Source organism: Mustela lutreola, chromosome 2, assembly GCF_030435805.1.
Source record: "Mustela lutreola isolate mMusLut2 chromosome 2, mMusLut2.pri, whole genome shotgun sequence".
NCBI lineage: Eukaryota > Metazoa > Chordata > Mammalia > Carnivora > Mustelidae > Mustela > Mustela lutreola.
The window spans coordinates 49790745-49805787 of record NC_081291.1 but is presented as its reverse complement, the minus strand read 5'-3'; the positions used below and the strand labels follow the sequence as shown (position 1 = coordinate 49805787).

The following is a 15043-nucleotide window of genomic DNA, read 5'->3' as shown; positions in this document are numbered from 1 at the left end:
TCTTGCTGTTTGCAATGGCATGGATGGACAAGAGAGTATAAGGCTGAGTGACATAAGTCAGTCAGTGAAATAAATGCCATATGATTTCACTCATGTGGAATTTAAGAAACAAAACAAATGAGCAAAGGAAATAAAGAGATATAAACCAAGAAACAGAACCAAGTAACAATTACAGAGAAGTGATGGCAGAATGGGTTAAATAGATGATGGGAATTAAGGAGTATACTTATCATGATGAAAAGAATAAAATAAAATGACAATTAAAAAATTCTTCATTGTCCCATTAATGTCCTTTAGTATAGGATCAATCAGTGTTCCCACATTACATTAATAGTAATGTCCCCTTAGTCTCTTCAGTCTGGAATAATTCCTCCTCTAACTTTATCTTGACTTGGAAAGTCTTAAAGAGTACCCATCAGTTACTCTAAAAAACGTCCTTCAATTTGGATTTCTCTGATGCTTCCTTGTGATTAGAGTGAAGTTACCCATTTTTAGCAATAACACCTCAGAAGTGATGTTGTAACATTCATAGGGTATCAAAGGTAAGTGATGTCACTAAGGTTCATTATTGGTGATGTTAACCTTGATTATCTTGTTCAGGTGCTGTCTGTCTTCCAGGTTTCTCCACTGTTAAGCTATTCTTTTCTCCCTTGCAATTAATGTTTCTGGGTAGAAGGTACTTTGAGGCCATGCAGAGGCCTTGTTTCTGATCATACTATATCCCAATAATTTTAGTATCCACTGATGGTTCCTGTTGGAACAATTAGTAGAGGGGTCCTTGCAAAATGGTGATTTTGAACTACCATCTATCATTACATTATACTTCTTCTGCACTTATGTATTCAGTTCAGTTATTTATTTCTATCAGTATGGACTCATAGATGTTTGTTTCATTCTGTTAGTATAATCCATTACTGCCCTCCAATTGGCAAGTGTGGTCTCCTTCAAGTTGGTTCCTCGGCTCTTTCAAAATCCCCCCATCAGTTTTTGAGCACTCTTACTTTCAGATATAACATGATGCTTCAGACTCATCTTTTAAATGTCCTGGCCCTTGAATCTACAGTTATTCTAGACAGCCCTCATGCTTTTTAATGGATAGTGTCTATATAAATAGGATGTGGGTACTAGGTATCATCTTTTCTACCAGGGTGTCATTGCTCCTAGACCTTTCAGTGGCCAGAACTAGGCAACACAGATATGTATACATATATAACATACACATATCTATTTCTCTATCTACTTATCTTCAGGCATATTAAAAGCTATGAGTTCTGGTGTATCTGGGTGTCAGTCGGTTGAGCATCTGACTTAATTTCAGCTCAGACCATGAGCTCAGGGTCCTGGGATGGAGCCCCATGTTGGGCTCCATGCTCAATGGGGATTCTACTTGAGGTTTCTCTCCCTCTGCCCTGTCCTTCCACCATAATCCCCCACCTTGCTCAAACACACACTCTCCTCAAAATAAATAACTCAAAAAAGAAAAAGAAAGAAAGCAAGCTATGAGTTAATGCAGGTATCTCCTATCCAAACACAATACAGCATTCCTTCCAGTTCTCTCTCATTCTTACTAGTAATTTTTTTTTTCTGACTGTAAGAAACCTAGCGCTCATTATCCACAATATGCTTCATTATTCTCTGAGTCCTCTTACATACATAAATTATTTTCAGAATTGTGAACCCACAAGTTTACTAGCTATTGTACAATAGTTGTGTATAGCTATTTTTGTCTTTGGTTTCAAACTGTGTTCTGAAACTACCCATGCTCATTTTTTATTCCTCAAACCCTTCAGCATGGTTACATCACTCATTTGGACATAGTTAAATTTATTTATTACTCTCTACATTGAATTTTGAGTTATACCTATGTGATGGTTAACTTTCTGTGTTGCCTTGACTGAGATGCCCAGATAGCCAGTAAAATACTATTTCTGGGTATGTCTAATGAGGGTATATCTGAAAAAGATTAGTATTTGAATTGATAAACTGAATACAGCAGGTGTCCTTCCCCAAAGTAGTGGGGACATCGTTCAGTCTCTTAAGGCTCTGGCTAGAGCAGGAAGAAAGAGGAAGGGCCAATTCACTGTCTCTTCTTGAGACCTGTGCCTTCCCCTGCCCTCAGATACTGGCGCTCCCAGATGTCTGGCTTTTGAACTCAGATCAGGACTTAAACCACAAGCCCTCCATTTCTTAGGTGTTTAGACTTGGACTGAATTACAATACCAACTTCCCTGGTTCTCCAGCTTGCAGACTGAAGGTAGTGGGACTTCCCTCTCTCCATAATAATGTGAGCCAATTTCTATAAGTTACTCTCTTCTGTATATCTATATATATCCTATTGGTTCTACATCTCTGGAAAACTCTGACTAATGCAAGCCACATTTGGGTTTATTTTAACTGTTTAGTTTTTGATACTAAACATGATAAACATGATGTGTTTATATGTTATAAGAGTCAATACTATATGAAAGATACTATCAGAGAAGTGGTATTTCTCCCTTATGCCTTCTACCCTATTTGCCCATTTTTCCTACCCTTTTAGGTAAACAATTTGTAACAGGAATGTGCCTAATCTGGAATGTAGTTATTGTGGCAATTCACAATCATTATTTCAAACGACACAGACACCTGGAGCAACGGTTCCTTTTCTTTCCTCTTCCCCTTCCCACTCCTATGGATATTCACAGAGGAAGAATCTAGCTTTCTGCAAGTATCTTTCTATTTGGGGGAAGAGAAGACAAACCATAGCTCCCAAATATTCACTCATTCATTCATTTACTCATCATTCATATATTGAATTAGCCATTTGAAGTCATATAAACAACTGGGTTTTTGCAATAAATAATTCAACTACATAACTTAGGAAACACACTATGCCAACACTTAGAATTCCAAAAGTGTGACTATTTAGAGACTCACCATTGAAATTAACATTGCGGATATATTTCAACAACTTCTTGCCCCCAGCTTGCTCCATCTCTGGACAGACGCCTCGGTAGTCAGCACAGAGATCTTTGTTCATATGATGGAGGGCATGAGCCATCGCATAGACTGCATCAATCACAAACTGAACTTTACCTTCCTGTTCATAGTTGGAATCTTTTCCAATTCTCTCCTGTCCTGCACATTAAAACAAGAAACACACACACAGAAAGATTGGTGTTGAGTAAAATGTCTACATTTGCATTTACTTTCAACTATACTAAAACAAATAATGTTTGGAGGGATACAATTGTGCAAAGTACATATCTACGTTTGGCTACCTTATTAAGTTGTTTTGATAGTGTTTGGTATTTGACTTGGTAGCATTAATCTTTTTCATGTAATAAATAAATTTTAGAAACATATTCCAAAATATCACAATGACAGCTTTTGTAATAAGCCAACACACTGATCAAATATAGCAGTTCCATAGAATAAAGGGATTGTTGGGATTAAAGACTGGACTTCAATATTAAAATCTTCAAAGTTCACTCACTCTATAAAGGTGATAGATCAAAAGAAAAATGACAGAAAACAAACTGAATTCCACACCTAAATTTCAATCTTTTTCTATATACCTACTTCATCTTTTGTCTGGCTCAGTGTTTGGTATTACTGGCAACTCAGGTGCTCGGGATACAAATTGTCATTTTCTTATTCCTTCTTTTCTTACTCTTCACCCTCACATTATCTAATGAGGAGCCAAGTTCTATGAATTCTAGCTAAGTAATACTTAACAGTTGTAACCACACTATGAGCCCCATCATGCCCTTCTCATCTTCCATTAGGATGCATTGCTAGATGTCTCTCTTCATCTATTCATTCCTCATATTCATCTTTCCAAACCACAGAGCTTATCACCTCACCCTCAGGCTCAGAATTCTTCCATGGTTCTTCATTGCCTACAAAATAAAATTCAAATTCTTTCCCCTGACAAATGAGGATGCTCATCACTTTGCCCTGATCTGCCTAATAAGAAGTGACATTAAATGCCCTTCACTGTGTTAGAAATGTTATATGTTATTTTTATTTCATTCTTACTTTATGAGTTAAATATTATTTATCTTTTCTGTATAGATAGAAAAGGTCAGCCTTAATCGAGATTAAATTACTTCCCAAGACCACTTGGGAATAATCACTAGAGTGATTATGACAGGTCAAATCTGTCCAACTCCAAAGCCCATATTCTTCTTAATAGGATGGACTTACACAAACCTTTCACCAAAAATTTTTTGTTGTTGTAGTTGTTCCAGACAGATAGGGTGCTCTTTTTTTTCTGAATACTATTGACTCTAATGTTAAGTTACATTTGTTCATGTTCTTGTCTTTGCCAGGAACATCTTGCCTCCTGCTGTCCCTCATCACAACCTAATTTTCTCTCTCTGGCACGATGCAATGGTTGCCTACACTTAGTTCCTCAATCACATTTAAGGATTTTCAAGAAAAATTTCAAATCTTTATTGTAACATTAATAGTAGCACTATATTTTAATGTTTTACCAGTTTCCCATAATTTTTTCTTTCTTCCCATTATGTCACCAAAAGCAAACACAGTATTTAATATTTAGTAGATTCTAAACAATACTTGTATTAAATTATGCATTCATTAACCACATGATACCAGGAACTCTTTTTAGACTTCTTGATCCTTTAGGAAGAATAATTATCCACAGATTGAATTTCACTTTCACAGCAATATTTCCCAAATTGTTTTCTATGGCACACTTCTATAGTAAACAAACAAGAGGAATTCTACAACCCCAAAACTTACCCCTGCAAAAGAAAAGATTCCTGATAGACACTGCATTACATATTTTTAGATTTGTCAACAGACTTTTCCAAAGCATTTAATGTTATGAGAAAAATTATAATCTCTAAGAACAATTTCCCAAATTTGCTTGAATTTGTATTTTTCCGTTTCAGACTACACATTAGTATCTCATAAGGTAGCCACTCTGTTTTATATTGCTATAGAGACATAAGTATCTATCTATACATAAATATCTCTCTATATATCTCATTTAAATATCAATCAACCTCATGCTTACTGCTTACATGCTTACTGGTTCTTAATGATACCGTTCTGAAGATTCATTTGCTCTATTCAATACTATAATGTTCTTAAAATATCATGTCTAACACTCTAAGTATGTGACTAGCATTTTGAAAGTTGTTTTTCAGGGCACCTGGGTGGCTCAGTGTCATGATCCCAGGGGCCTTGGATCCAGCCCTGCACTGGGCTCTCTGCTCGGCAGGAAGCCTGCTTCCCTCTCTCTCTCTCTGCCTGCCTCTCTGGCTACTTGTGATCTCTGTCTGTTAAATAAAAAAATAAAATATTTTAAATTTTTTTTCAATTTTTTACTTATTTTGGTGGTAGAGTCTGAGATACAGATTGGTTTGTTAAAGGGTAAGTTTATATGTATTTTTTGCTAAATTCTGACACATTCTCTATGGTGAGACTATAATATTTGCTCTCCTACCAACAAAGGCTGAGAGTGATCATTTCCTAAGGACCTCAAAGTATATTGTGGAACCTGATTTTATCAATCATATGGATACATGTGAAGCACCTCTACAGTATATTTTCATTTGCAATTTTCATAGTATAGGGGAGGATGAACATTTGTTCATATGACTAAGAACCATTGTATTTATTTTTCTGTAAACTGTTCATAAAGCAAACAACTTTTATAAAACTTGGTCATTTCCTTGTCTATTTTTACAGGCTTTTTAAAATTAGAAACATTAACTCTGTGATTAACTTGCAAATCTTATTCCTAGTTGGTCATTTTTTCTTACTTTCTTTACATACTTCTTTTCCAAATAAAATTTTTAATAGAAAATTTTATTTCTTTCCAGTTTTGTTATTTTAAATTCAATTAATTAACATATAGTATAATATTAGTTTCAGAGGTAGAGAGGTCAGTGATTCATTTTTGTCTTATAAAACACCCAGTGCTCATTACATCATGTGCCCTTCCCTTAAAACCCATCACCCAGTTACCCCATCCCTCCACGACTCTCCCTTCCAGTAACCCTCAGTTTGTTTCCTGTGATTAAGAGTCTCATGGCTTGTCTCCCTCTCTGATTTCATCTTGTTCTATTTTTCCTGAGTTTCTTTCTTTCTTTCCTTTCAAAATTTTATTTCTTTTTTAATTTAATTTTTTTTCAGTGTTCCAAATTTCATTATTTATGCACCACACCCAGTGCTCCATGCAATACATGCCCTCCTTAATATTCACCACCAGGCTCACCCAACCCCCTATCCCCCTCCCCTCCAAAACCCTCAGTTTGTTTTTCAGAGTCCACAGTCTCTCATGGTTTGTCTCCCCCTCCAATATCCTCCAACTCACTCTTCCTCTCCATCTCCCAATATTCTCCACGTTATTCCTTATGCTCCACAAGTAAGTGAAACCATATGATAATTGACTCTCTCTGCTGGACTTATTTCACTCAGCATAATCTCTTCCAGTCCCATCTATGTTGATACAAAAGTTGGGTATTCATCCTCTCTGATGGAGGCATAATACTCCATTGTATATATGGACCATATCTTCTTTATCCATTTGTCCGTTGAAGGGTATCTTGGTTCTTTCCACAAATTGGTGACTGTGGCCATTGCTCCTATGAACACTGGGGTACAAATGGGTCTAAGAACCAGGAGCATACTGTATGTTCGGTTCTTTGATGTGCTTATTGATGTTATCAGGCTAGCACACTCCTTTTATCCATTATATATTCCAGGGAATTAGTGTCACTAGATTGCTTCATTCTGCTGTTATAATTATGCCAACTTTTGTGTACAAACTTGAGCGCAGAGGCCGGAATTTGAGGGGAAGGGTGTCAGTTTGAGTCCTTGTCATTCTGAGGTAAAGGTGTGTTAACTTGGCATTGAGCAGGTGGCAGGAAGTGCATGCTGACTTGGGCAGGAGGGTGGCTGGACTGGATTTGGGACCCATAGGCCAGTGCCATCACGTGTGATGTGGATGTGACTGGTTTTGCTCCTGGCCATGAAGTCTTTTACTTTTGTTTTCTGGGAAACTCTCTCCTTCTATTCTGAATGAAAGCCTTGCTGGATAGAGTACCCTTGGCTATAGATTTTGGTTTTTTCCTTTTAGCACTTTGAAAATATCATGGCACTTCCTTCTGGACTATAAAGTTTCTGCTGAAAAATCCACCGGTTGACTTATGGGGTTTCCGTTATATGCAACTGCTTTCCTTTCTCTTTCTTCTTTTAAAATTCTCTTTATTGCTACTTTTGACTATCTTATTTACTCTGTGTCTCAGTGCAGATGTCTTTGGGTTGGTTTTGTTGAGAGCTTTCTGTGCCTCCTGGATCTGGATTTCTCTTTCCTTCCCCAGATTCAGGTTTTCAGCTATTATCTCTTCTGCCCCCTTTCCTCTTCTTCTTCTGGGATCACTATCATCTGACTATTATGCTTGACAATATTACTGAGTTCTTTGGGTCTATTCTCATCTTGCATATTTTTTTTCCCTCTCATCTGCTCAGCTTGATTATTTTCCATCACTCTGTCTTCCAGCTGATCCATTCTTTTACTTCCTCTTATTTGTTACTTATTCCAGGTGGTCTATTTTTAATTTCAGTTAGTAAGTTCATTACCTCTAATTGGTATTTTTTGTTTGTTTGTTTGTTTGTTTGTTTGTTTAGGTCTCCTATCTCTTTGTGGAGGGTCTCATGGAGGTCCTGCACTTCTTTTTCAACTCTAGTGAGTATCTTTATGAGCATTACTTTAAATTCACTGTCAGACTATTGCTTATCTCCATTTTGTTTAGATCTCTTGCTCTGATTTTATTTCGCTCTTTCATTTGGGACATATTCCTCTGACTCCTCATTTTATCTATTGCTGTGGTTGGTTTCTATGTGTTAGGAAAGTCAGATATGTCTCTTGCGCTTGAACATAGTGGCTTTATGAAGTAGAGGTCCTGTAGTGCCCCATAGTGTAATGTTTCCATTTCACCAGAAAATAGTGCTTCAGTGGTGTCTCCTATGTGCATTGCTACAGGGGTGTCCTGCTATTGTGACAGAGCTGTGCTTGCCTTCAGTCCAGCCTGTGATATTCTCTCGCTGGGCAGATGCTGGTGCCTGTGGTGTCAGTGGGCTAGTACAAGGCTGCCTTGGGCTTGAGTTGAGTCAGACCAGGTGTTTACCAGAATGAGGTAGCACCAAACTGCTGTGCACTTTCCCTGTGTTGTCCCCTGAGAAGATTTTTTTTTTTAATTTTTTATTTTTTATAAACATATATTTTTATCCCCAGGGGTACAGGTCTGTGAATTACCAGGTTTACACACTTCACAGCACTCACCAAAGCACATACCCTCCCCAATGTCCATAATCCCACCTCCTTCTCCCAAACCCCCTCCCCCCAGCAACCCTCAGTTTGTTTTGTGAGATTAAGAGTCACTTATGGTTTGTCTCCCTCCCAATCCCATCTTGTTTCATTGACTCTTCTCCTACCCACTTAAGCCCCCATGTTGCATCACCACTTCCTCATATCAGGGAGATCATATGATAGTTGTCTTTCTCTGCTTGACTTATTTCGCTAAGCATGATACACTCTAGTTCCATCCATGTTGTCGCAAATGGCAAGATTTCATTTCTTTTGATGGCTGCATAGTATTCCATTGTGTATATATACCACATCTTCTTGATCCATTCATCTGTTGATGGACATCTAGGTTCTTTCCATAGTTTGGCTATTGTGGACATTGCTGCTATAAACATTCGGGTGCATGTGTCCCTTTGGATCACTACATTTGTATCTTTAGGGTAAATACCCAATAGTGCAATTGCTGGGTCATAGGGCAGTTCTATTTTCAACATTTTGAGGAACCTCCATGCTGTTTTCCAGAGTGGCTGCACCAGCTTGCATTCCCACCAACAGTGTAGGAGGGTTCCCCTTTCTCCGCATCCTCGCCAGGATCTGTCATTTCCTGACTTGTTGATTTTAGCCATTCTGATTGGTGTGAGGTGATATCTCATTGTGGTTTTGATTTGTATTTCCCTGATGCCGAGTGATATGGAGCACTTTTTCATGTGTCTGTTGGCCATCTGGATGTCTTCTTTGCAGAAATGTCTGTTCATGTCCTCTGCCCATTTCTTGATTGGATTATTTGTTCTTTGGCTGTTGAGTTTGCTAAGTTCTTTATAGATTCTGGACACTAGTCCTTTATCTGATATGTCCTTTGCAAATATCTTCTCCCATTCTGTCAGTTGTCTTTTGATTTTGTTAACTGTTTCCTTTGCTGTGCAAAAGCTTTTGATCTTGATGAAATCCCAATAGTTCATTTTTTCCCTTGCTTCCCTTGCCTTTTGCGTTGTTCCTAGGAAGATGTTGCTGCGGCAGAGGTCGAAGACGTTGCTGCCCTTGTTCTCCTCAAGGATTTTGATGGATTCCTTTCGCACATTGAGGTCCTTCATCCATTTTGAGTCTATTTCTGTGTGTGGTGTAAGGAAATGGTCCAATTTCATTTTTCTGCATGTGGCTGTCCAATTTTCCCAGCACCATTTATTGAAGAGGCTGTCTTTTTTCCATTGGACATTCTTTTCTGCTTTGTGGAAGATTAGTTAACCATAGATTTGAGGGTCTATTTCTGGGCTCTCTATTCTGTTCCATTGATCTATGTGTCTGTTTTTGTGCCAGAACCATGCTGTCTTGATGATGACAGCTTTGTAATAGAGCTTGAAGTCCGGAATTGTGATGCCACCAACGTTGGCTTTCTTTTTCAATATCCCTTTGGCTATTCGAGGTCTTTTCTGGTTCCATATAAATTTTAGCATTATTTGTTCCATTTCTTTGAAAAAGATGGATGGTACTTTGATAGGAATTGCATTAAATGTGTAGATTGCTTTAGGTAGCATAGACATTTTCACAATATTTATTCTTCCAATCCAGGAGCATGGAACATTTTTCCATTTCTTTGTGTCTTCCTCAATTTCTTTCATGAGTACTTTATAGTTTTCTGAGTATAGATTCTGTGTCTCTTTGGTTAGGTTTATTCCTAGGTATCTTATGGTTTTGGATGCAATTGTAAATGGGATTGACTCCTTAATTTCTCTTTCTTCTGTCTTGCTGTTGGTGTAGAGAAATGCAACTGATTTCTGTGCATTGATTTTATATCCTGACACTTTACTGAATTCCTGTATAAGTTCTAGTAGTTTTGGAGTGGAGTCTTTTGGATTTTCCACATATAGTATCATATCATCTGCGAAGAGTGATAATTTGACTTCTTCTTTGCCGATTTGGATGCCTTTAATTTCCTTTTGTTGTCTGATTGCTGAGGCTAGGACCTCTAGTACTATGTTGAATAGCAGTGGTGATAATGGACATCCCTGCCGTGTTCCTGACCTTAGTGGAAAAGCTTTCAGTTTTTCTCCATTGAGAATGATATTTGCGGTGGGTTTTTCATAGATGGCTTTGATGATATTGAGGTATGTGCCCTCTATCCCTACACTTTGAAGAGTTTTGATCAGGAAGGGATGCTGTACTTTGTCAAATGCTTTTTCAGCATCTATTGAGAGTATCATATGGTTCTTGTTCTTTCTTTTATTGATGTGTTGTACCACGTTGACTGATTTGCGGATGTTGAACCAACCTTGCAGCCCTGGAATAAATCCCACTTGGTCGTGGTGAACAATCTTTTTAATGTACTGTTGAATCCTATTTGGCTAGTATTTTGTTGAGTATTTTCGCATCTGTGTTCATCAAGGATATTGGTCTATAGCTCTCTTTTTTGTTGGGATCCTTGTCTGGTTTTGGGATCAAGGTGATGCTGGCCTCATAAAATGAGTTTGGAAGTTTTCCTTCCATTTCTATTTTTTGGAACAGTTTCAGGATAATAGGAATTAGTTCTTCTTTAAATGTTTGGTAGAATTCCCCCGGAAAGCCATCTGGCCCTGGGCTTTTGTTTGTTTGAAGATTTTTAATGACTGTTTCAATCTCCTTACTGGTTATGGGTCTGTTCAGGCTTTCTATTTCTTCCTGGTTCAGTTGTGGTAGTTTATATGTTTCTAGGAATGCATCCATTTCTTCCAGATTGTCAAATTTATTGCCGTAGAGTAGCTCATAGTATGTTCTTATAATAGTTTGTATTTCTTTGGTGTTAGTTGTGATCTCTCCTCTTTCATTCATGATTTTACTTATTTGGGTCCTTTCTTTTTTCTTTTTGATAAGTCGGGCCAGGGGTTTATCAATTTTATTAATTCTTTCAAAGAACGAGCTCCTAGTTTCGTTGATTTGTTCTATTGCTTTTTTGGTTTCTATTTCATTGATTTCTGCTCTGATCTTTATGATTTCTCTTCTTCTGCTGGGCTTAGGGTTTCTTTCTTGTTCTTTCTCCAGCTCCTTTAGGTGTAGGGTTAGGTTGTGTACCTGAGACCTTCCTTGTTTCTTGAGAAAGGCTTGTACCGCTATATATTTTCCTCTCAGGACTGCCTTTGTTGTGTCCCACAGATTTTGAACCGTTGTATTTTCATTATCATTTGTTTCCATGATTTTTTTCAATTCTTCTTTAATTTCCCGGTTGACCCATTCATTCTTTAGAAGGATACTGTTTAGTCTCCATGTATTTGGGTTCTTTCCAAACTTCCTTTTGTGGTTGAGTTCTAGCTTTAGAGCATTGTGGTCTGAAAATATGCAGGGAATGATCCCAATCTTTTGATACCGGTTGAGTCCTGATTTAGGACCGAGGATGTGATCTATTCTGGAGAATGTTCCATGTGCACTAGAGAAGAATGTGTATTCTGTTGCTTTGGGATGAAATATTCTGAATATATCTGTGATGTCCATCTGGTCCAGTGTGTCGTTTAAGGCCTTTATTTCCTTGCTGATCTTTTGCTTGGATGATCTGTCCATTTCAGTGAGGGGAGTGTTAAAGTCCCCTACTATTATTGTATTATTGTTGATGTGTTTCTTTGATTTTGTTATTAATTGGTTTATATAGTTGGCTGCTCCCACGTTGGGGGCATAGATATTTAAAATTGTTAGATCTTCTTGTTGGACAGACCCTTTGAGTATGATATAGTGTCCTTCCTCATCTCTTATTATAGTCTTTGGCTTAAAATCTAATTGATCTGTTATAAGGATTGCCACTCCTGCTTTCTTCTGATGTCCATTAGCATGGTAAATTCTTTTCCACCCCCTCACGTTAAATCTGGAGGTGTCTTCGGGCTTAAAATGAGTTTCTTGGAGGCAACATATAGATGGGTTTTGTTTTTTTATCCATTCTGATACCCTGTGTCTTTTGATTGGGCATTTAGCCCATTAACATTCAGGGTAACTATTGAGAGATATGAATTTAGTGCCATTGTATTGCCTGTAAGGTGACTGTTACTGTATATGGTCTCTGTTCCTTTCTGATCTACCACTTGGAGGCTCTCTCTTTGCTTAGAGGACCCCTTTCAAGATTTCCTGTAGAGCTGGTTTGGCATTTGCAAATTCTTTCAGTTTTTGTTTGTCCTGGAAGCTTTTAATCTCTCCTTCTATTTTCAATGATAGCCTAGCTGGATATAATATTCTTGGCTGCATGTTTTTCTCGTTTAGTGCTCTGAAAATATCATGCCAGCTCTTTCTGGCCTGCCAGGTCTCTGTGGATAAGTCAGCTGCCAATCTAATATTTTTACCATTGTATGTTACAGACTTCTTTTCCCGGGCTGCTTTCAGGATTTTCTCTTTGTCACTGAGACTTGTAAATTTTACTATTAGGTGATGGGGTGTCGGCCTATTCTTATTGATTTTGAGGGGCGTTCTCTGAACCTCCTGAATTTTGATGCTCATTCCCTTTGCCATATTGGGGAAATTCTCCCCAATAATTCTCTCCAGTATACCTTCTGCTCCCCTCTCTCTTTCTTCTTCTTCTGGAATCCCAATTATTCTAATGTTGTTTCGTCTTATGGTGTCACTTATCTCTCGAATTCTCCCCTCGTGGTCCAGTAGCTGTTTGTCCCTCTTTTGCTCAGCTTCTTTATTTTCTGTCATTTGGTCTTCTATATCACTAATTCTTTCTTCTGCCTCATTTATCCTAGCAGTGAGAGCCTCCAATTTTGATTGCACCTCATTAATAGCTTTTTTGATTTCAACTTGGTTAGATTTTAGTTCTTTTATTTCTCCAGAGAGGGCTTTTATATCTCTCGAGAGGGTTTCCCTAATATCTTCCATGCCTTTTTCGAGCCCGGCTAGAACCTTGAGAATTGTCATTCTGAACTCTAGATCTGACATATTACCGATGTCTGTATTGATTAGGTCTCTAGCCTTCGGTACTGCCTCTTGTTCTTTTTTTTGCGTTGAATTTTTACGTCTTGTCATTTTGTCCAGATAAGAGTAAATGAAGGGGCAAGTAAAATACTAAAAGGGTGGCAACAACCCCAGGAAAATATGCTTTAACCAAATTAGAAGAGATCCAAAATCGTGAGTGGGGAGAAAGTGGATAAAAAGAGATTCAAAAAGGAAGAAAGAAAAAAAAAAAGAAAAAAGAAAAAAGAAAAGAAAAGAAAAGAATTTTTAAAAAAAGAAAACACCTAAGAAAAATGTAAAAAAGAAAATATATATATATTAGATAAACTAGTAAAAAATCGTTAAAAAAGAAAAAGGTAACAGTTAAAAAAAAAAAATTTTACCCGGAGGCGAGAATAAAAAAAAAAAAAATGAAAAAGAAAAAATTAAGTTAACTGCAAGACTAAAAAAAAAATCACAGGATAAAAGCCATGAGTTCCGTGCTTGGCTTTCTCCTCCTCTGGAATTCTGCTGCTCTCCTTGGTATTGAAACCGCACTCCTTGGTAGGTGAACTTGGTCTCGGCTGGATTTCTTGTTGATCTTCTGGGGGGGGGGGCCTGTTGTAGTGATTCTCAAGTGTCTTTGCCCCAGGCGGAATTACACCACCCTTACCCGGGGCCGGGGTGAGTAATCTGCTCGGGTTTGCTTTCAGGAGCTTTTGTTCCCTGAGCGCTTTCCGTAGAGTTCCAGAGGACGGGAATACAAATGGCGGCCTCCTGGTCTCCGGCCCGGAGGAGCCGAGAGCCCAGGGCCCCACTCCTCAGTGCACCCTCAGAGAACAGCGCCCAGTTACTCCCATCTGCCTGACCTCTGGCCACGCTCCGAGCTCACCGAGCCTGCAACCGGTTCAAGGTCACACCGAGCTGCGAGCTTACTGTCAGCTCTGTCTCTGTAGCCGGCTTTCCCGTTCCAATAGCCGCAAGCTCTGCGACACTGAGACACCCCCGATCCTTCTGTGACCCTGCGGGACCTGAGGCCACGCTGACCCCGCGTGGGCTTCGCCCCGGTTTAGCCTCTGGAGCGATGTCCCTCAGCAGAACAGACTTTTAAAAGTCCTGATTTTGTGCGCGGTTGCTCCGCCGCTTGCCGGGAGCCGGCCCCTCCCCCCGGGGTCTATCTTCCCGTCGCTTTGGATTCACTTCTCTGCCGGTCCTACCTTTCAGAAAGTGGTTGTTTTTCTGTTTCCAGAATTGCTGTTCTTCTTCTCTTCGAGCTGCCGATGGATTTTCAGGTGTTTGCAATCTTTAGATAAGCTATCTAGCTGATCTCCGGCTAGCTGAAGCAGTCTCAGCTTGCTACTTCTCCGCCATCTTGACTCCTCCTCCCCTGAGAAGATTTATTGGTGGGTGGGGCTTGTAGTCAGGCCAGCTACCTGCCCTAGGCTACTGCTGGGGTTGCAGTCAGACTGGTGTGTGGTTATCTTCCCCTCACCTCTCCTTAGAGTGATGCTGGCCCTTGTCTGGGCTGCTTGCATCCTACCAGGTTTGAGGCACTGCTTTGATGGAATCCTGCCAAGACATATCTGAGGGGTTAATTTTCACTGTGGCCTCTTGTTTATATCTGGCAGCTGAGAGTCTGTTCTGCCAGTCTTCGGGTTGCTTTCTGGGTTGTTTATGCTGATGTGTGTGTTCTCTAGGTGGCCACGTGACATAGGTGAGCCCAGTGTCTTCCTACCCCACCACCTTCCCAGCAACCTCTCAATATAAAATTTTTTAAAACAAGTTTTCTTTTTCTTTTTTTTTTTAACTTCTAGGTTATGAATTTCCACTCTCAGA

At 38.9% G+C, this 15043-nt stretch overlaps 1 protein-coding gene across 2 annotated transcripts in view; it reads right to left on the bottom strand.

Moving 5' to 3' along the window:
- The window catches only part of GRM7 (glutamate metabotropic receptor 7), an 891796-nt gene that overhangs the window by 287059 nt on the left and 589694 nt on the right, over positions 1 to 15043 (bottom strand). For both annotated transcript variants that reach the window (XM_059161568.1, XM_059161569.1), the window contains exon 6: positions 2917 to 3117. In XM_059161568.1, coding sequence (XP_059017551.1) covers positions 2917 to 3117 — 201 coding nt within the window. The remainder of the gene's footprint in view (positions 1 to 2916; positions 3118 to 15043) is intronic.